General features: G+C 54.6%; 5 protein-coding genes across 5 annotated transcripts; 3 read left to right on the top strand and 2 right to left on the bottom strand.

Moving 5' to 3' along the window:
* Positions 1-4,925: 4,925 nt before the first annotated feature.
* On the bottom strand, positions 4,926-5,520 carry CSUI_004455 (uncharacterized protein; the record flags this gene model as incomplete). Its single annotated transcript, XM_068064646.1, has 1 exon — positions 4,926-5,520. A coding segment is annotated over one exon (108 nt), but the record flags the coding sequence as incomplete, so codon positions are not given.
* Positions 5,521-7,068: 1,548 nt separating this feature from the next.
* CSUI_004454 (uncharacterized protein) lies at positions 7,069-8,485 on the top strand (the record flags this gene model as incomplete). Its single annotated transcript, XM_068064645.1, has 4 exons — positions 7,069-7,074; positions 7,314-7,982; positions 8,153-8,215; positions 8,330-8,485. 4 exons carry the CDS (start codon positions 7,069-7,071, stop codon positions 8,483-8,485), a joined length of 894 nt encoding a protein of 297 aa, XP_067923374.1.
* Positions 8,486-9,311: 826 nt separating this feature from the next.
* Positions 9,312-10,831, top strand: CSUI_004453 (uncharacterized protein; the record flags this gene model as incomplete). The annotated part of the gene is made up of 2 exons (XM_068064644.1): positions 9,312-9,317; positions 9,455-10,831. 2 exons carry the CDS (start codon positions 9,312-9,314, stop codon positions 10,829-10,831), a joined length of 1,383 nt encoding a protein of 460 aa, XP_067923373.1.
* A 917-nt stretch (positions 10,832-11,748) lies between these two features.
* On the bottom strand, positions 11,749-16,206 carry CSUI_004452 (adenylate and guanylate cyclase catalytic domain-containing protein; the record flags this gene model as incomplete). The annotated part of the gene is made up of 11 exons (XM_068064643.1): positions 15,637-16,206; positions 15,122-15,582; positions 14,886-14,976; positions 14,078-14,608; positions 13,804-13,983; positions 13,386-13,538; positions 13,138-13,284; positions 12,586-13,020; positions 12,272-12,421; positions 11,976-12,157; positions 11,749-11,875 (listed from the first exon to the last, which is right to left on the bottom strand). The coding sequence occupies exons 1-11, from the start codon at positions 16,060-16,062 to the stop codon at positions 11,749-11,751; spliced, it is 2,883 nt and encodes a 960-aa protein (XP_067923372.1). The 5' UTR covers positions 16,063-16,206.
* Positions 16,207-19,722: 3,516 nt separating this feature from the next.
* Positions 19,723-20,587, top strand: CSUI_004451 (uncharacterized protein; the record flags this gene model as incomplete). The annotated part of the gene is made up of 1 exon (XM_068064642.1): positions 19,723-20,587. A coding segment is annotated over exon 1 (369 nt), but the record flags the coding sequence as incomplete, so codon positions are not given.
* Positions 20,588-21,274: the final 687 nt, after the last annotated feature.

Here is a 21,274-nt window from a genome sequence, read left to right as displayed (position 1 = left end):
AGTCGTGCAGACACTCTGATGTGAAGCCAATCGAGCTCCGTCCATTGTCGTTTTCGGCTCCTGGTCCACACACGCCGGATTAACGCACAGTCGTCGACCCGCAGAATTCTGCGAGATAGAAAAGTGCGGCAGCATTCAAAAACATTTTCTCTTGCGCCGGTCGCTTTTGGTAATGCGGTACTCTTTCGCATCTGTGTATTTATGTGACAAGCACGCACAATAGCTAGCTAGGGTACAAATGGTGGTTCCCCACACTGCCGGCAGTACAGAGATTCAAGTCTCGCTAACAAAACTGAGGCAACGAATTCGCGTGCGGCTCGCTCGCGTGCCCTCGCTCAGGCTGAAAAACGTCTCTTTTCCTCTGTTCTTCTATGACTAGGGGAGCATTTTTTCTTGCAGTCCCGGGACCCTTTCTCGGGGATGGCCACTAGTGTACTTACGCGAGACTGAGAGATGTCCCCGAGATGAGGTCGCCGTACAGAAAGATGTTGTACTCGATCCACTGGAGAATAGCAGCCAGCTGATCAACTGTCGCTTCGATACGAGCGTGCGAAAAAACGAAGTACAGCGTAAAAAGCGGCAAAGAGGTGTCATCAGTGCTGGCCGTCCAGACAGTCTGACGTCCCCCCTCTTGGAAATCACATCGCTCCTTGTTGCTCCTTTTGCCGGTTACTGTACCACAGTGCGCCGCGCTGCCCGTGCTCCTAAAGTGATTTTGATGTTCGCCGGCCTTGCACGTCTCGCCCACTATCCCAGTGTCCGTCCCGCTGGCGCCAGTGCACAGGCCTTGACATTCTCTGTATTTGGAAAACCCTAGTCGTTGATCCCGTCTCTCCAGGCCCGCGAAGTCCGCTCCGTTGCTGGCAGCCTGGACTGGGCGCGAAAATACGCGGTCGGAGAGAGCAGGACTTCCCTCCACTGACGGTGTCGGCCTCTGAACTAGACGAATGCGGAGTTCAATCCGTCCTGGCTGATACAGGTATTGATGGTGGGGAGCACAGGCCTCCGCTACCAGAAATAGTTGCTGTGGAGTCAGGAGGTCGTAAACAGTCACCAACAGGTCAGGGTCCTCTTTCCCCTCGGGTTTTGTTTGTGCCTGGTCAGCACTTGCCCTGCCAGGATCTCCAGGGAGAGAAGTCCCAGCCTTTGTGATTTCATCAGCGACCCTACCCGCGCTGGATGACTTGCTGTCTCGTAACGCCGGGCTCGTAGCTTCCTCATGGTGTGAAGAGTACACCCCACCAGGATCACCAGACGTATCCAATAAACCTGGGACGGCAAGTGCTGGATCCACTCGGTCAGTCGTGGAATCCCGCGGTCCCGGGTGCTTCGAGCTCACCTGAGCCTTCGCTCTGAACGCGGATGCTACCTTTTCACTTCCCCGTCGGAGACGCCGGCGCAGCCAGCTTGACTTGCGGCGGCGCTGACCTCCGCCGCCTACCGCGGAGTTGATATCCGCCATCCGTGTAGCACGCGCCCCATCACCACGTTCTGCCGCACTCCCTCCTGGACGCCGATCGCCTTCCCGACCACCTGAGTGAGTTTCCGTGTGCAGAGGCTGCGATACTACGGGGCTAGTTCCCGCGACCGCTGGCGCCGGGGGATTTGGTAACGGGAGGGAGGGTTCCGACGTGGGTCCTCTCTGGCCGAAATTTGCGGAAGCCACGCAAGTGGTACGGTCTGCGGCCGACGGGGGTAGACAGTCCGAGTAGCCCGGGACGCCTTGACGCGAGTGTTCAGTCGCCTCACCAAGGTCTGAGGACCACCGGCGATTTAGTTCCTCTCGTTTCGCTCTGGACAACTCTTTCAACAGCTCGCTGCGCGCCGCAGCTGGCTGAGGCAGCCATGGTGACCTCGGACCCTCGGGCGTTAGAGTGTCAAGATAGATCGCCGACCCAGCAAGGACAATTTTCTTGAAAAAGACCTCATCTACAGCAGACCCCATACCTGCTCCGCGATGCGGTGCACTTGCTGGCCTCTCGTTCCCAAGCCCGTACAGGGACTCAACGGCTGAAACAACTACCCGCTTTGCCCAGGCCCAGGCTGTCCAAGCAGAGCCGACGATTCCCGAGGACGCGGGGGACCCTCCGCGAGAATCTTGATGACCAGACCGAGCTTCGCACGCTTCGCCATATGCGCACGCGTGCGAGCGCCTGTCAGGTTTGACAGGTGGTCGGAAAAAGAACGGAGTCGTCTCCGGGCAATCTTCGTCAGCGCTATCTGCATCGTACAGTCCCTGCTCGCCCCGAAGGGGCGCAAGGGGGGGTCCCAGTCCTCCTGGACCGCGAGAAGGCTGCCAGTGTTCATCGCAGTGGACTGTCTGGACGCGACGAGCCCTCCAGCCAACGGCGCGCATGCGACCCGGAGTGATTTCGGTCTCTTCTAGACGAATCTCGACGCGGTTGATTGTCACCTGCGTGAAATAAGCCCCACTCAGAGTTACGTCCCGTCCTAGCTAAGTCGCGCGTAGGCTGACAGCTGATCCGAGGCGGGACATCAGCATTCTCGGGAAATGCTGTGCCGACCCCCGCTCGGACCGAGGTAAGGACAGAAGTTCGAACTGCTTGCACGATTTCATGCCATTGTTTCCCGTTGCGTCTCGCTTGTCTTCAGGCGTCTTCTTCTAGCGGAGCACAGCGCAGTACTTGTTTGAACTGTACGATTGAATGCTGGCTGTCATGGCTTCGCGCGAGATCCTGACTCGCTCTCCAATTGGTCGGACTGTTACTCTACCTCGCCAGCGCCAAAACTCAACCCCGTCTACTGAGTACAACCTGAAACCAGCTACGCGGCTTCGTTTCCAGGTGGCTGTGGGAAGGTACCACTAAGTATCTGTTGAGTAGTTACCAGTCGTCCAGGACTGGAGTGGCCAGCAGTTCATGCAAGAACAGCGGGTCTCTTTCTCTTCCTTTACACATATAGGTGCTGTACATTGGGAACAATCAGGCTAAGGTGTCATTTGGAAGACAGTCTGGAAACTCCTCTGCTGGATCCAGTGCGGCAGCACGTTCCCAGTGCGGAACAGCTTTCTCTCTCTCTTCGGGGCGTCATCGCCGTTCGCAAGTCGCGTGTAGAATGATCGTCCTTTCAACTACGTGAGCTTCTTTCGTAGCCACTGTGACACAAAGCCAATGCTGTCTTCGATGCGTATCGTGTCGCAGACGACAAATTTCATCTTGTGAGCATTGGTTCCAGGACGTAAGGATACCGTTTTAGGATCCACAGAAGCGGACGGCAGAGAAGCAAGTCACTGTTACAATTCCTCGGGACTGCTAACCTCCTTGGAGCCGGTAGACTGTGACGAGGCATGCATGCACCGACAGAGTGCCGCAGCTAGAATGGCTCAGGACTGAGAATTCCATGGTGTTCCCAGGTGTCGTCACTCCGTCTGTCTACACTGTAGCACACAACCCTAGAGTCTAGTGGGTCTCCGGTTTGCAGCGACGCTGAGGACAGTGATTCCTTGTGTTTAAGATGGCGACTATACTTTCGCCCGTCCACCAGTGTGTCGCTTGCTGTTGCGTGCAACAATACCGTCCACCCTAAGGCCACTTAAGCGTTATCTGACTTAGCAGGGAACATCTACAGGGAAACCTCCCATCTGAAGTCCCGTGAGGCTGTCGCAGCAGTCTCTTCATACTACTATGCGAGTGCCCCGATCAGCATCCCCTCTGACAAGCAGGCACTTGCCCGACACTCTGTTCTCCTCTACTGTTCTTTCGTGCATCGAAATACCTCGACACGCCTGATGAAGGCATACGCCAGTTTGAAGAAAAGGTTTGTTGCGAGACCGCGGTCATACTTGGCATACGTCAGGAGCTCGTCAGTCGCCAGACGCAGTCGTTTCTGCTCCTGAAGATTCTCGGCTTCAACGGACACATCCCACTCGCAGGCAGGAATGGTGGTTGCGACAACCAGTAGCCCCTCAGCTTCAACGACGACCGGGTGCGATAACAGTTGGAACCAGTTTACCTGCGACGCGCACGAGGGGTGGCGATAGTTCGGACTGAAACTGTTGGGCGGTCTCGTGTGTGTGTTCGGACCGCCGGGCAACAGAAAGACCGGACGCCGGATGTGCGCCAGCGTGCTCTCTGGAGTACCACTGCATCCGCGTCGTGACTGAAAACGGTTGGAGGGAAGCTAGCGTGTGTGTCGGATCCATCAACACTGCCTCAGAGATATCCGTTTTGCTTAATCAACCAATGGGACGTGTACCGGTGGTCTTCCGATCACCCGAGTGGGGTGCTTCTACGCGAGCCGGCGAGCTGCGCGACTGTCGTTCCCGTGAGATGTGCTCGGACCGGTCTACGCCCTTCGTTTGTTTGCCGTGACCGTCTTTCATCACAGTCTGCTGTTGACATTTCTGGCGCGCCTTCCGGACGGCGTGGCTGCTACTTGTCCCGGAGTACAGATAGTGAGAGTCACTAGACAGGACCACTCTCACCTTCACCCTCAGCTTTGAAAGGATCCCGTAAGTGACGCGGATCGGTAAAGAGAAAGGCGCAAGAGCACTTTCTTTTAGGCGGAGATTTGCGAGTCTAAGCTGGCCACTGAAGATGGACGCCTCAACCTGGGGTGGTGACAGTTTTTCGAAGAACTGCGACAAGGCAGCATTAAGCTGCGTCACAAGGAGTGACCGCAGCATGCCGGAAACTCTGTACAAGGAGCCTGCCATCGGTTAGCTCTTTTAGCCCAGAAGGGCTGCTGTTGCCTCCGTCCCCGTCTTTCTTGTAAAAAGAAACCTGACGAGCTGTTAAGGCCGCTTCTGCGGCGCCATCCCCTCAACACGAAATGGGCTCAGGCAGCGTTGCCGTCGCCTATGCATGAAACACCTGAGGCTCTTCTCTTACTTGACAGCGAAAACCCACGCACTCGGCCTCCTTCATCCGGGTTGTTCTCTCGGTTGATAGTTGGTATGCCACAAATCTCGTTCAGTCACAGCTCCAACAGCGAAGGAAGTAGACGACTTGCTGCCACCACGAGCGATTGAGCAGGAAGTGTCCATCACGTGATATTCAAGAGAGCCACGGCAGTGCTGAGTACGCGTCTCCCGAGAATCGATCCCCTTTATGGCTAACGGCGAAAGTGGGTATTGGCTCGGCGGGGAAGCTTCCCAGAGCCCCCGTGTGTGCACCAGTGACCCCAGGATATCGAAGCCTGGAAGGCCGGCGCGAGGTGGCGGGAAAGGCTTAAGAAGATTAATCACATTTAAGAACGCATTAGGCGCAGGTACCCTCACACAACAAGTTAATGAGGCAGGCCCGAGAGCCGATCAGGAGAAAGGACTCGTGTCCTAATTGAGCTCGAAAAGGCGCCTAACGTTGGTCGGTTCCAGCAGTCCCGGGTCGAAGGGCGCTCTGGGACGGTGCGGAAGGCTCCGACGAGCCACAGAGATTCGCAACGTGTTTAGATTTACTTAATACCTTCCTGCTTGGCCTCCTGTGTCCTAGGGCACTCCGAATTCCGATCAGAATCTGTGCTGTTTGCTTGAGCTGAGGTCATCGGCGGAGCTGTTACGACCGCCATCGCACTTGCATTCGTAAACCCAGACAGGAGTCTGTACTGCGTGTGTTAGAGCACACGCCGAGGTCCCCGTCCTGGGCGTCCGCATGCGTGTGGGGCGGAGGAAGAGGAGCTCGTTGGGCACCAAAAGTGAAGTCCGGAGGTAGTTCTGCGCTACTGGACTTAAGCTTCCTCGAGCTCGCTCACGGGTGATTTCGAAGCTACCGTAGCTGAAATCAGACGTGCCCTGACTAAAAACGTGCTGTGCAAAGTCGATTTGAATTGACTGTGCTTGCCCACGAGAAAGCGTATGCCACGGGACTTTGCCAGCGAGCAGAAGTTTTGGTAAGACTGTTCGCCGAAGTGGAAGCGCTCGTGGAACCGCTGCAGCACGTATACATAACTGAGTGCTACAAGATTACGGCATCTTCAGGCCAGACGGAGCGACCGCGGTTTGGTCGGTGCGTGACAGACGGAGAGGCTGCAAAGCCACCCTGTACTGCCAAGCACGGGCTCACCACTAAAAAGACTGCAGAAAAGCCCACTTTTCACCGGCAATTACGTAAATTAGTGGACAGGCGGTGAAACGTAACCGCCTGACGGGTTTAAATTCCTGACCGGCCCGGTCCAAGACAAGTGTCGATCTCCCCTAGGCCGATGCTCCAGAACATCCCCCAACACTTCGCTCACAGCTGGCAATCCAGAACGCGGCACCCTGTGGCTGGATGCGACTTTATTTGGCCCTTGGAGCCGTCCTGTTGACGACACTTGTCCTGGGATTCAGGCATAGCTTGTTTCGTTCCTGGAGGGTACAAGAAGGCATACAGTACCGAACAGGTTCTGTGACAGGAGCGAGCTGCAGAGCGCAGACGAGGCAATTTATCATGTTGCGGTTTTCATCATCAGACGTGACTAGCGGATGTCACGAAGCCCTTCGCGCGAGACAATTTTCACTTTGTCGACGCTTACTCTGGTCTACGTGCAGAGCCGCTTGGCTTGCTCAGTTCATCTTCGCATCGCGCCGAGCTGATAGTTTGCAGAGGACACTTGTTTCAGCCTGTGTACGCAACGCTGCTTTGCTGGCGACGCCCACACTCTGTCGCTGTGGCACGGAGGCAACAGGGAAAAGCTGTCGACTTCTGAGTGACTGCCGCAAATTTCCGTCGTCTGTCCGCCGTTGCGGTTCTTTGTGCCAAGCCCTTTGGCTGCTTTGTTTCCGTCGCGTAATTATTAAGAGTGGTGTTCGAGGTTAGCCTGCTTCTACGAAGGCCAATGTGTGGGGCGTCAATGAAGTCACTGTAATGCTCCCTGGCGGGGCTGGTGCAGTTTGCGAGCATTGCGGACATCGCGTTGATGCGCGCTTTACTATCTGCGAGCCTGACAGCGTATTTGGAGCTTCCGCGAAAGATTTTGCCATTCATTGACGGGCGGCCACCACGCGGTTCGGTTTCTCCCCCCCAAGATTGTTGCTTGGAGGTATACGGGAAGCGCGCTGTGTGGGGGTACTGCTGCATGGCGCGTAAGACGCTCAAGCTTCAGGGAACCCCTCCTGCTGGGGCTGGCAGAATGCCTGTAGGATACTCTTTTGCTTATAAGGAGCAGTGCTGTCGGCGCAAGTGAAAAGCGATGCAAAGACCGAGTCTATGCGTTTCGGAGGGTACCAGAGGGCAAGCAACACAACCGGCCGACAGAGCAATAATGCACACCAGGAAGAAGCATGCGAGGGAAGGACGGGTGATAATCTGTTAATCTGTTAGAAGGGGTGCCCACAGCGCTGTCGCATCGTTTTTCGCCTTATGGCGGGACTGCAGTCGGGGGCTCCAGTCTTGCCGGCAGGCACCGCTCTACGTGCATTACCACACAATGGCTTCTCTACGGGTCCTATTTACGAGGCCGTCAGCCGCAGTCAGACTAGTGGCTCCCTACGGGGCCTTACTCAAAATGCGAGTGACGGTTACCGGCCACCGGATGACTCTACTTCGTCCCTTAGCCCCAATCCGCAGCAAAGCGGAATCGGACCAAACGGAACTTTTGTAGTGGGGATGTTGGTGCGGTGTGAGGAGTGCGGCAAAAAGTTCATAAACTCCTTTTATCTAGAAAAGCACAAAAATAAGAGGCATAGACAGGCGAAGCCAGCAGATCTTGTCTCTGTCCAGGCCGATCTGGCCGGTCGGCCAGGCCGGGCGGCTGTGGACACCGCGGCTGCACCCCAAGTCTCTCTAGATTACCCTTCCTTCGCTATGGAAACAAGCCCGGTGCTGGCCGCAGGAGCAACCTTACGTCCTATGTCTCTGCTTCAGAAGCCGATGTCACTATCTCAGGACCAACCAAGTGTAGTGCAAACTCTTAGTCGTCAGGCGAGTGCATCTAGGCTCCCCGGCACACTTGCGGAGCAGACAGAAGTTATATTGAACAAGCTAGATGACAGCAACGAGAGAGTTAAAGCAGAAGTTCAGAAGGAAATCCACGACGTTGTAAAGGTACGTTTCTTGCTAAGCGTCACGAAACTACCAAACTTGCAAGGTTGCACGTTGAATTCATGGGAGTTTTTCTTCTCGGCAGTCCAGTATACCCGGAGCCGTCGTCCCGGAAGGTACGCCGCCAGTGTCGCCGAGAGGGATCGGGTTCCGTGGACTCATTGTGAATGCAGACCTTCCAAACCATACTGAAAGACGAGATTAAAGGATTGCAGAGCCAGCTGGCCGGCATCGAGGTAAGATACATACTAGCTCTGCCCTTGATAAATTCGCCTTGCCTCTCCTACCACCGGAAGACCGAGCACAGTCGCTTGTACGGGTGCCGATTTTGACGGGTCGCCGTGCTTCAGGCAATACCACCGCTGACCACGCAGCAGGTACTACTCAACGAGCTAATACAGAAGCCGGAGGATGCAAAGACTGATGTGAGCCCAAAACGAGCACAGACGAAAAGGGAAATGAGCGCAGGAGGTCAGCAGCACCTAGCAGCTGTTGGCATTGTGTAGCTGCAACGGAAAGTGGTGTCACGGGTTCACCGACGGTGGGGATTACCAGGCTTTCGCTCAAAAACGCTTGTCAGGCAGAACCACGGGCAGAACAGCAAACGAAGACCAACAAGTCGGCATCTGTAAGTGGACCCGGTTTTGCCGTCGAAGTCAGCGTCTGGCGGGCTTGCAGCTGGAGTATCATGGGAGACGGGTGTGTCATGCTTTTCGCAGGAGCCATCAGAATCAGGCGACAAATCAGAGGAGCAGGGGAGTTCGGTTGCAGGTGGGAACACGGACTGAGACGCATACGTTGCTCCTCAGCCGACTGGCTGTGCCTGCCACGAACGCTCCGGCGGAAGAGTTTCTGCGCATCTCGGCGGACGCTCACTGAGCACGCTGCTTTCCAGAGGGTCTTTCACAGGCACAGTGTCGAGAGTTCCTCAGTCTTCACGACTGAGCGGATCAAGTCGAGCCGACTTCAGAATCGGCAGGCAACTAAATTTTGCCCACGAGGTACTGGGCCGCCGCACTACGGACGCCGCCGGATCAGAACAATAGATTGTTTCACTGTGCCTGCACAGACTCCGATAAGACTCGACCTGGAAACAGTATCGGACCTCCCGATAATGCGGCCGACCCCCCAGTTCCCCCGAACACCAATCCAACCGCACCAGCAGCTGTCTCTGAGGCTGCGCAGTCGGGACCGGAGGCTTTGCGGCAGGCGATTCATGCCTTGCTGACCTTCTCGCACAGGTACACAACTGACTCCGGGAGTCAGCTACGATCCCGGGCTCCCAGTGGAGACGGAGGCGTTAGAAGTTTGAACTTCAGTTCACCCTTGGCAATGTCGGTTTCAACCCTCCCGACAATACTCACCTTGTCCGTACCGCCCGGCATCCGGAGCTATGGTCTATTCCGGGCTCGTTCACAGCTGTTCTTTATTTTCTTCGCGCCGGACTGTGCAGGGAGTTCCTACTGCGGTCGCAGATGTCAGAAACTGTGAAGCACAATTCGAAGCCGCCCCCTGAAGACATTGAACGTCAACTCGGTCTGCCGGCGACAACTATCTCCTCTCAACTGACGTCAACTTTCTTGACAGCCGGGTTCAAGCACTACCAGCGCTCGGGCATGACTACAGGAAACGCGCCGCAGAACTTCGAGCCAATTCATTGTCCGCCGCCACACACCCGAGCTGACGGAGGCTGTTGTTACCACCTGCATAAAGAGGTGCAACCCCGGCGCTTCTCCCTCATGCCACGCTTTTTTCGCTTCCGGGACCGCCTCAGGAATTCCAGCGCCCCTTCCTGTCGGTTTCCGTCTCCTGCAGTGAGTAACCTGAACTTTTCTGGCCCCAAAGCACCGCTGAGCCTACCCTCCCGCGTCCCATTCCCTGCATCAACCGCGGGCCTCTACTCAAGCCCTTTCATCAGCGACGACTACCAGCATCCTGCCAGGCCTTTGCCAAGCAGTCTGAACCCAGGCAGGCCAGCAGCCTCGCAAGGAGATGTGGCTCCAATGCCCATGTACGCCGTCGAGGAGCAGCCCTCGTATCCCTTCTCAGGAAATCTCTGTCCTGCGCCTCCGATCAAACCAGCAATGGAAGTTGTTCCATTTCCTCCAGATGGCAGCAGACCAGTGACCCAGCCGCCTGCTGTGAAGCATGGCGAAGGGGTGGCCAGTCCGGATCACAACGGCAACCTTGTGAACAGTGTCGAGGGGGGCAGTGCGGGCTCACACCTCGTGCATAGCCGAGGGAATGCAACAGTCCGTGCTCCAACATCTGCACCAGTACCTCTTGAGGATCCAGCATTGCTCGGTAGCTTTCAAGATCGCTGCAGGTCGAAGTCACTAACTGAGGCTAACATGCCGCAGCTCGGAACCGCCGCAGATCCACTGGGCGCAGAGCGTCCATTCTATGGTGGTTACCTGCCTGAAGCACGGCACCCTCTTTCCCCCTACGAACCCCGAGGACCGCTGGCCGGCAGGATGGCTTGGCCAACGCCCAGAAGCTGGTTATCTTCAAACGCGTTCCAGCGGAGCTCACGAGAGAATATACGCCGAGAGTCGTACCCTGTCCATTCAACAGTGATGCCCGGTGGCCAACCTGACCCTCGGCTGCACGATAACAGCGGTTGGGAACCACTGGTGGGGATGTCCCAGCCAGTGACAGTCCAAGATGAACTCGCGAGCGCTATCCTGCCCTCCGTGCAGGCTGCCGAGTCGCGGCGCCTCAGCAGCCCCGAGGAGGCGGGTGGACGTGTTGCCTCAGCCGCGTCCACTGGAGAGACGAGGAGATTCAGTGGTCTGGAGCAGACAGGAGGAACTGAAGCGGGGGCGTGGCAGTATATGGTCCAGGAGGACTGAGAGAACTTGACGCGAGTAAGAAAATAGTCCGCTACGCGCACACAAATCCTGTCACGACAACATTCAATTGCGTTAGAGCGACCCCCGGCTCGGGCGCACATCGTGGCCCCGCTGCTGGTGCGAAATGAGCAGGACGCTCAGAGCCCGCCTTCAGGCTGTTCGCTCGGCTTTTCTTCGCGAGCTCCCGGTTGCAGCCCTGGCCGCACTCCTCATGTGCCTTACAGCCGCGATGCCTTGCTGAGAAAGAAAGCAGCAGGCAGGTAGCCAGACTGCCGCCGTGGGCCCAGATTACTTCTGTCGCATCCCCCGGACTTCATCAGCCCGCAGATCCATGTGCGGTTAGAGAGCCCTTCGCGATGATTCGGAAGACCTCAGGGTGTGTGTGGTTGTTGAATGCGCCGTAGGTTCAAGGAGTGAAAACGGTCGCCCCGGCCGAACGCCGTTTTGTTAACTTCTCGCGATGTTGTTCGTTGTTGAAAGAGGTCCACTTTTTCTATGCACCCCCGTCCAACTGAAAACGGAACTCTGCGACAGCCGCGTGCTGAAACTGGGCTCGTGGGTTACACTTAGCTCTATTGGAGCCCCAGAAAAGTTGCAGCCTTTGTAGTAGCAGCGTTCGATTGATGCACTGGTCCAGTCTGCTGACACTGTCAACACTACTCACGGGACGAAGGGCCCGCGCCAGATGTCCGAAAAGCGAGAGAGGGCGTCGTTTGACGCCTGTTACTCTGACAGAGATAAAAGTTACAAAGCAGCTGTGATCCCTCCCACAAATAACACTTGGTAAAGTTCACTGTTCAGGGGAATCAGATATCACGTAAAACCTGATTCAGTCGCTGTGATCTCGGGGAGACTAGAAATCCTGGAATCGGCTGTAGAAAGATTCCGCGCTACGTGTAGAAGAGCGTGAGTGCCTTTCAAAATTTCTTCAATATGGGGAGAAGTCTGTAACCTCTCCAGTTATCTGGAGCTTTGAACTCGGACCTTTTCATGAACTCGAGCAGTGCGGTTGATGGTCCATCTCCAGGGAGAATCTCAAGGCACCTGGACACAGGGCAACACCAAGAGACTGGATGTTGAACCCGGCGGCCGTAGTACTGGGAGCCCGCGCTACGAAGAGTATGGACCTGGCAGAGGTGCTTACTTCTTGAACCCTTGTCCTGCTCCTTCCCAGTCCCCTTCAACATATTTACAGAAGGCCGCCCGGTACTCTGTGTAGAGCAGATCTGAGAACCCCTCTTGGAGCGTGGTGATGTCCGCGTCCACGACAAACATGTATTCCACCCCTGGCCCCCGAAGGTGCTCAACCGGGATCTCCAGAACATCCTAAAAGGAGAAAGGCACAGTAGAGATTTGCCAGCTCGAGGAACCGTGGGAGAAATTCTCGAGGTAATCGCGCTTGGGCACCTCCAGTAGGGGCAGGCAAAGCGGTCCGCTCACATCGGGCTTCACGACGTCGCCAAGGACGCGCTGAGAGTTAGAAGGACCTCGCGGAATCTGGTCGTTTATGTCGAAACAATATAAGCCAAGATGCTGAGTTTGATTCTCATCTGCTTTCACAACGTCGACCTTTCGGATGCGTCCCTTGGACTGCACATAGGGGAGTCAACAGATGAGTCTTCCAGGTTGCTGACGAATGAGCTAGTCAGCCGTAGCTCTTCCTTTTTAGCTGGTGAGCAAGGGCAGGCGCGGGACAGCAGAGTGGAAGCGACACATGGAAATTGGACGCAAAGGACTCTACAAGATCTACCTACTTTTACAGACAACATGAAGTAGAGGGATTCGGAGAATAGTAGCGGCGTTTGATAAACTTTTGTAGCCTCCTGCGAGCAACATATCGGGAAGCAGGTGCGCGGGGCAGCGCGTAGCTTGGCTGGTCTGCGTCGGAAGCCACGCCACCCCCCCACACCCGTAACGTTTACCTGTATTCGCTGAGTAAGGGTGACGTGGGGAGAAAGGTATGAAGCGTCGATCTTGAAATCAGAGCCGATCGCTCCTTCGATTGCCCATCCTACATGTAAGCCGTAACCGATTTTCAGGCGGTACCCGACACCGAATCTCGAAGTCATCCGAGGGTCTCTTTCGAAAGCGATAAGATCAGAGTTCCTTCGTATCTCTATAATTGTCTTGACGAATGCCACGAGGGCCTTGTTCGCCATCTCTCCAGATTCGACAGCCTCGTGATTGTCCTGCCGGTCGCAGCAGGAAGACAGCAGTCTTTGCTTTATCCCATAGCGCTCTGGGTTGCCGGAGATGACTGCAGCTCACCATGCATCTGACGAAGCATGCTCACTTCTGTACCGTACCTTGATGCGGTCAACTTCAAAGGCGTGCCCTAGCTTCCACGTGAAGAGAAAGGCGTCGCCCACGTTTTGATTGGCAGCTCCATTCCAAAGATGACAGCAGTTGTGTACAATTCCCCCAACTGTATTGATGAAAACCATAACGTCTTCCTGCACGTGGCAAGTAAAGATCCCGGGGAGGAGATTGAAACACTCTTCGGTCATCACGTTCTAGGGTTGCGGAGGCAATGCTAGAGAAAGGGCACGCTGACCTGTAGGCACTCTGTGATTTCAGTGAATGACCGGATGTCGCAAAAGCCGAAGATGGCTTGTATTCTCTCGCCGGGTATCATAATGTTGAGATCACCGTCTCCGCTCCGCATGTTACGGCCAATGATGCTGGCGCCAGCCTCTCCGAAACCGACCTGCACACGGTGTAGAAAGTCATGCTAGCCTTGGTTGTTGCTTCCTCGCTCCCTGTGTGTCTATTCCTGTTCCTCCGACCCAGGCTGCTATGCGGTCAAAGCGTGTGCAGGAGGCTTAGCCCCTCCTTTTGGCTGCCTGTGCATTTTTCACGACAGCTGCCGGGTTTGCGAGACGGACTCATTTGCGTGCGGACTACACAAAGCTCCAAGCGTATAGCAAAGGTGGCAGTTAATGCCTTCCGCATTAGCGTATATTCGCTTCTACCTGCAGCAAGCCACCAATTTTCAGAATAGTGGTCTCGAGCATTGACGTCTCCAGTTGGTTTGAGTTCTTCTGCTTATCCATCTCCTCTTCGGCCGTCTCGGTGCTCGGTTGGCGAAGCGGGTCGTCAGCAAGCTGTTTGACAATATTCACCATCTTCTCTATCGGTGCAACAACGAGGCGCTGCACAAGAAGTACACACAAGGTCGGATCTCAGTGCGTCTTCCGGAGCGGTGCCTACGTTTTGAGCGGGGTCCGCAGGTTCTGTGCGACCGACTTGAGTATCTCTTGCGAAAACGAAAATCAGGACGCAGAGCACGACAATAACGAACAACGTGAGAAGCATATTCAAGATCGCCTCCTCCCGTCTTTCATCTCTCTCAAGGAACTTCGCGTACGCCCTGACGTCTCCTTCTTCATATACGACCAGTTGCTGCTCTTCGTCTCTCCAAGGGCACAGAGGATTGTTGACGCCTACAGAGAATGGAGCCACAACCGCGTGCAAGCGAAGGGATTCTGCGGTTCGCTGAGCTGTCCGAGACAGCAGCATAGAAGCCTCGCCTCTGTCGCAAGCGAAGAAGTCTGCACTCTCAGTTACAGCAGCGTCAATGTGCTCACCCGCGCATTCAAGGGTCTGCGTCCACTTCAACAGCTGCCCATCCACTTTGAGGCTGATATCCTCAATGTCACGGATCTTGCCGCTTTCCAGATAGTGCGGAACGTGCAGCCAGAGAAGCTTGGACTTCTGTTGCGTCTTCGAGACGCCGGCGTACTGAAGAATCTGCCACTTCCATGCAATTGCACCATTCTGCTCGGAGCAACAAGTAAAGGGGACACAGCGTCTGAGGGCTGAGGCTGTCAGCGAGCCACTCGAGCGTTCCGTTTGTTTTCTTCAGCTCCTGGCGAAACTCAGGGAATAACCATGCCAAGAGAATCACATTCATCAGGAAACTGTCCGGCAAACTTGGTATAAGTTGCACCAGGGCGGGCAAATGAACTTCCTTACCTCGGAACCACACTACAGTCGAAGCCAGTGGAGTCTAAAGAGTTGCAACAGTCCTGTGAGAGTGGGTGACTAGCCTTACAGATTTGACAAGGCATGGCTGTTTTGAACCGTCAGATGCTCGGATGCATACGTCCTCTCCAATCCAATACAAGTTGCGCAGGCCGAGCCATCTGCACAGCAAGTAAGCATCCCGTACTAGATGGGCTTCTGGCAGGGGAGTCAGAAGTGCTGGTTGCCACGGATTACTATTCTGTAAGCTGTATTCAGCCAGCGTGACCCGTTGTCAGGCTTTTTTTTTTGCAAACAGTGAAGCACCTGGAGTTATCCGTGACAATGGAGGTTTTGATTAGCGGGAGACATATGAGGACCAGAAGAATACCCAGAATGACGATTCTCGTGATCATGTCGGAGAGTTGCTTCCCCAGTCGGCTGGCCTCAACCCGCTTCAGCGCAGCTTGCTTCGCATTGAGAGCAGTCCGCGCTTCTTCTTTCAGCCTATCCTCTTGGTCCGTCTCACTCCGAGCAGTTGTCATTTTATAAAGCTTCATTAGTCGAATAAGCCTTATAAGTCTCACCATGCCGATCACCCCAGTTGTGCTTGAATCTTCAGCAAAAACCACAGCACGTTCGATGAGTGGGGCCGATGTCACTTCGGAGAGCCTGTACCACGTGTGTCTTGAAGTGACAAGCTTCAGCTCATCGAGTGCGTCTACCGGTCGGGGTGACATTGCACCGTGCAGTGAACAAACGAAGTTCCGCAGATCGTGACTGCTCGTCTGCAAAGCTCAGCGTGTAGTGGTACATCTCCACGGCAGCACGGAAGTCAGCACCATACCTAGGAGGGAGCTTTGTGTCTCATCTGCATCGAGCCAGTTCAAGCTCCAGCTACTTAAGCATGTTGATATCCATTTGATGTCCAACAGAAGACTGATGGTGGCCACCAGATCAAGCCAGAAGAAAAAACCCCATCTGTACCCATCCTGTATTATGGAGAAGAGGATGAACTCGAAGATAAAGTAGAGCAAACAAATGATGAACAGGACGTAGAAAAGGTTGTCTGCAGCCTTGGTGAAGAAGCAGACTCTCACGTCCTCGCCGAACAAACAGAAAAAAGTGAAAACAGCGGTGCATCCCAGCATAAAAGGGCTGTCCATAAACTCTTGAAGCTTCCGCAGCTGCGGATCCTTAAGGTCGATCGAAATCTCGTCATTGTCATCCTCTGCGAGCTCTTGATACTGGTCTTGCTTTGATAACATTTTCGACCACTTCGCAATTCGTGTTTCAGCGTCGAGTGAGGTGTTTATGCAAGACCAGATCGTCAGACCAGACGGGGAATAGCGGTCGTCCCATTCTACGACCCCTAGGTGGTACCTTTCCTCAACAGCTCGTTTACCGCTCGTCCCTCAGAGCGGCTGGAAGCGGAGCCACTTGGTACTATGACCTCTCGTCTTCGTGACCAGTGGAACAGAGGCTCCTTGTTTCGATCGTGCCTGCTCCCGCGAGTGGGGACTGAGCGCTTTTTCTCGATGGGTTATGTTGGTGAAGCCACTTCCTGTGCTGCATGTAGCTTCCATGCCCGTAGCTGTCTTTTCGCGCGCTACTAAAGTACGTAAAGTTTCTATTCTATTTTTCCCCTTCGCTCGTGAAGTCAGTTTGCGGCATCTCGGTGTACTATCTCGCTCAGCTAAAGGCTTTTTTCACTGTGTAGCTTAAGCAGGGGAACGGGTCTTCGTAACGGATCTGACCGAGCCCTTCTTCTTGCATGCCCCGTCAGGCGTGCATGTGATTCCATTGCGTTAGGACGTTGGCTTTAGTTTTACCACGGTTCACTTGGAATTCGATGTCTCCTGTTCTATTGCTGAGAGTCCAAACAGCACGCTGAAAGTGCTAGCGTCGTTTGAAGCAATGGAGGAGAGCCTCCGAAAGAACACTCCCCGGCTTGAGCCCGCGTTGCGTGTTGCGTGGCCGCTTACGCAGCCAAGTGTGCGTCGGGCCCGCTCATAGGTTTCTTCCTTTGACAGTGTACAAACTCGCGTCCTTCCGCAGCTTAGGAAAAAAACGTACGTCGGGCCCGCCACCAGGTGATCTGCACTCGGTTCTGTTTTCTGAGTGCGCCACTCGTGGAGCACGGGTCTCGGGAATGCTGCAGCCACACCGGCAACGCCAGCATGACGACTGGCTCTGACACGGTAGCAAGAAGGAACTTAGCGTATGCAGAAAAGTGCCACGCCAAGACAGGAAGCGCTCCGCCCCCGGTGTGCAAGAGGTGTGCTAACGGCAGTCCTTTGTGCCTCGGGTCAAGGGAAGCAAGGGGACAGGCAGCCCGTGGGTGTGTAAGAGCGGTATAGTCCCAAAAGAAAAACAGTGGCGACGCTTTCGCACACTGGACTAAGGACTGATTTTTCGCCCGCCTCTCACCTCAGCGATCGTGACTTCTGCATCTTCTTAACCGGTCAGGACTCACCTTTCAGCAGCGGACTTGACGTTGCCTATGTGGTCTGTGTTTCCTGACTTCAAGCTGTCACTGAGACAAAGACAGGACAATTAGCAACATGTCTGTATCCTCTAGGCCGTGGCTGACCCAAAATGCCGAATGGTTGCGGCCCATGACCGCGACTGCCGACGTTCTCCGCCTTCCCACACCGTGGCACCTCGGGGTCGCTGCTGTGAACTTCAGCCCTGGACATCCTGCACCTTACCTCCTCCTCTGGTACTGCTCTATGTGAAGGCGAAGTGTGTCGCCGGTTCAGTGACTCAACTGACGCAGAGAACCACCGGAGCTCGTGCAGCTGGGTGAACTCTAGTGGGTCGGAAGCAAGAGCAGGATAGTCAAGGGATTTTTTCGTTATACGCTCACGCCCAGTCATTATATTGCTGTCGTGGCACACGCAGGCGTAGTTGGCCGCCGCGGATTCTTTCCGCGTGTTGAGAGTCTTGGACGGCTAGCGCAGCACGCGGCACAGAAGCCTCGGTGGGTCCAGAACTTCCTGGAGTCTCCCTGTTTTCGAACACTCTCCAGAGATGCCTACGAAGTGGTACGCCACTCCTCGGGAAGAAAATGCTTGTGTGTACTATGGATCCTGCAACAGCTGAGTCGCTAGAACTGCAGGCAAGCGCCGAAAAAAAAAGATAGCTTTACGGACTCAGTTTCACACTCCGTCATCTTTGCACGGAGCTCGCGGGTCAGAAAGTCGGCCCTGGTCCCCGGCCAAGCGCCGTCGCTTCCCAGCCCTGCTACAGGACAGTTGCGTAGAGGTCTTTGATGTTAGAAGTAGCGGCTGGCTAGACGACATCACACCGCAGAAGAGGCGCAGGAGACAGCTTCTTACGAGGCGAGGCTGTGGCCGAGTGTCTGGGAGCTCACAGGAGCTTTCATGCACCGAATAGTGCCTCGCTTCTCTGGATTTGGCACCCATGAGTTCTTGAACACGCGTTGCATGCCAAGGTTGCACGGGTTCCATCACATCGTGTCCCCTGTGCCGTTGAAACAGGGAAGCTTCCCGCCTCCACGTCGAGGAAGCGCTGTTTCGAAGAGGACACCTACGCACCTATGTGTAACGAGCAAGTGGTATGTCTGAGTTTCAGCAGGGCAAGACCTCAACAAGGACTGTCCTTTGACAGGCTGGGAGCAGCCGGCCTTGGGGTGTTAAGGACAGGCACTTGGGTCATCCGGAAAAAGCAATGCTGCTTTCGTGAGGCAGAGCCTCGATAGTGTTTTGGAGCTTCGGTGTTATTGGGCGTGTGGTCATTCAGTCTCTGTGAGGTGCATGATGGGACCAAGGAGGGCTCTCGGTTTACGCCACTGTTCGTAGTGCTGCTTGGCAAAAGCATGGAGTGCGAAGGTGCAGGTGGCATGTCGTATCCTCCACTGCAGTGCTCTCACCGGGTCGATCTTCACCGGAGAACCAAGCGCGAGTGCTGCGGAGTTTGCCGGCTGCCACGCCATCTGACTCCGTTCGCGGCACTTCCGTTCAAGTCCTCCGCGAACCGAAGAGGGAGCTACATATCTTACGGAGATCGCGTTAGGCAGCCTGATTTCATGCTTTTCCAGGAACTCCTCGTGCTCTCGACTGCCTAGCAGACCCATGAACAGCACGGCCGTTCGTAAGAATTCCGCCTTCTTGGTCTTTTACATTCGTATGTACAGCTCCCTTGTCCTCCAGGTCGTAGGCGTCTTTTCTGTGATAAGCTGGACGTGCGCTATCTGTAGGCGAGTAGGCTGGTGAAAGTTGTTTATATTCGATGGTGTACAGCAGACGCTCTCTTCGAGGTGCGGGCCCGTCCATGTGCTGGAAACTACATCAGATTCCAGGAAAACTAGCTGAGACAAGCGGGAGAAGAAACGCGCTCCTCATCGGAGGACTGTTTGTGCTTCTCTGGGGCAGGGCATCCGCTTGCGCTGTAGCTACCAGCGTCTGGTAGACGCAGCCCCACGCTGTACCACGTGTTCTGGGAGACGTTCTGGAAGACACAGTGATGATTTCAGAATGCCGAGTTCACCGCGTTCTTGTCGAGCGTCTTTCTGAGAGGCGTCCGCCCTGGTAAGTCAATGTGCGACTTGCCTTTTTAGCATCCTCCGTACATGGCTGATCGCTGCGATCTTTTCGCGGTATGCTTAGAGCCTTTCCTGAGATTATGCATCGACGCGGTGGTCGAACCCGGTGTTGGAGATTCTCGTCGGACTTCTCCACTCCTTAACTCAGTCATGGTATCCATAATGTATACTTTGCTCTCCAGCTGCGTAACAGAGGAGCACTTCACTGCCTGTCTTCAAGTGACTGGCGAGATACCCCGGGTAGGGCCCTCATTGACCTTCTGAAGGAACGACTAGCTCACCTTTCTGTAGGCGGGGATGTACTGTCTCCGTCCTGAACGGCTGCATGCGATTCCCCGTAGTCATCATCGTCTTCGGTATATTCTTCTTTATGTCTGATGATATGTCTGTATAATTTCACGCTCTAGCCAGGAAACGAGCTGCACGGTATCTTTGATTGCTAGTTTTCCATACCAACCGTCATGTCAATGATATTTCCGTGCCCCTGTTTCGGCCGTGCGTTTCCCCGCGCAGTTTCCTCCTCCGCTGACCAAGTTTATGAAAGTTGACTTCTTGGTTTGGCTTTTCATACAGCCTTTGATGTTGTCGTCTTTTTGCCATCGTATTCGCATTCCTGTGGATGAGGGAAAAGACCTTGCTGCATTCTCTGTAGGCACAGCTCACGCTCGTTCGCCCCAGAGGGAACTTTCGATCTCTCTTGCTCATTTGTAGTCATTTCCTTACTCAAGTCGTCTCTTCTACCAGTGTTCATTCCTTTTCCAATCCTTCTCGAAACACCGGTCATCTAGCTCACCTTTCTGACATGCATGTGCTAGTCGGCGATCCTACGTCAGTAGAGGAACACTTGATTCCGACATGCGGCTCTTGTTTTCCAGGGCTTTTATTATTTCAATGGGAACCGGCCTGCCTTTTCAAGGCCTCTTCTTCTTTCTTTTCTCATTTCTCCAACTTGCGCCATCCACCATACCGACAACATTAGCAGCGCACACCCCTACGGATTTTCCTGATCCTTCATGGCATCCCTGGGCAGTTCAGACCACCCCAGCTTTTGGAGAAGGGGCACCTGGCGGTCACTTTCGATCACCCCAGGAGGATCTCCCTGTTTCATCCGACCTTCTACAATCTTCTAGGGTTGATCCTTGGCTTTCTCTTGTCGGTGCCTCTGCTTTTGCTTCCCCTTATGTTCCTTCTCGTGGTCAGCCAAGACGCCAGAGATCTCCTTCCCGCAGTCGTCGAGATGGCCGTCTGCGAAGTCGAGCCAAAGATCGAAGTCATCGTCAACCTCCAGAGGTACGTACACTCCAGTTAATCATTTCAACGGAAGACCTTGATGGAAATCACTAGGAAAGAAGATGAGAACTTACCAATATCTGTTCTTCCCGAGAATGACACGGGTAGGCTTACTGTCGGTAAAGGAGGGAGGTCACGCTGTCTCCTCGCGGCTTCTGTCTCTCCTTCCTCAAATCGCTTTTATTATTTGGATATCTTTCGAGCAGGAGCTCCTCAGTCGTGTCTCTTCTTTTCTCTTCTTCCGAGGAAGACTAATGCCACAGAGAGCCCCCGTCCTTTCCACGTGTCTTTCTCTTCGGGTGGTCTGTGTATGGTGATCGTGTATCTAGGGGAAAGCGTAGACGTGGAAACTAGCTCGACGTGCCTCGCAAGGAGGGTAGGACGGGCCTACGCAACTCTTCTCTCCGCATCTAGATACTCGTACCATATGCACCTGCTGATCTCTTTCTCTACAGATACATACATTCCTCCATACAGACGTACATCCATCGCTGTATGTATGCTTCTCGCAGACACATCGCGCACATATCCATCGTGTGTGAACATGTTTTCCTCAGTGAGGATCTATCTAGATATCGTTTATTTCTCTATTTCTCTCTCCCTCTCATCTATCTATCTATCTT

This window comes from Cystoisospora suis, assembly GCF_002600585.1.
Source record: "Cystoisospora suis strain Wien I chromosome Unknown contig_2080, whole genome shotgun sequence".
Taxonomy (NCBI): Eukaryota; Apicomplexa; class Conoidasida; order Eucoccidiorida; family Sarcocystidae; genus Cystoisospora; species Cystoisospora suis.
This window is presented reverse-complemented; position numbering and strand designations above follow the sequence as displayed.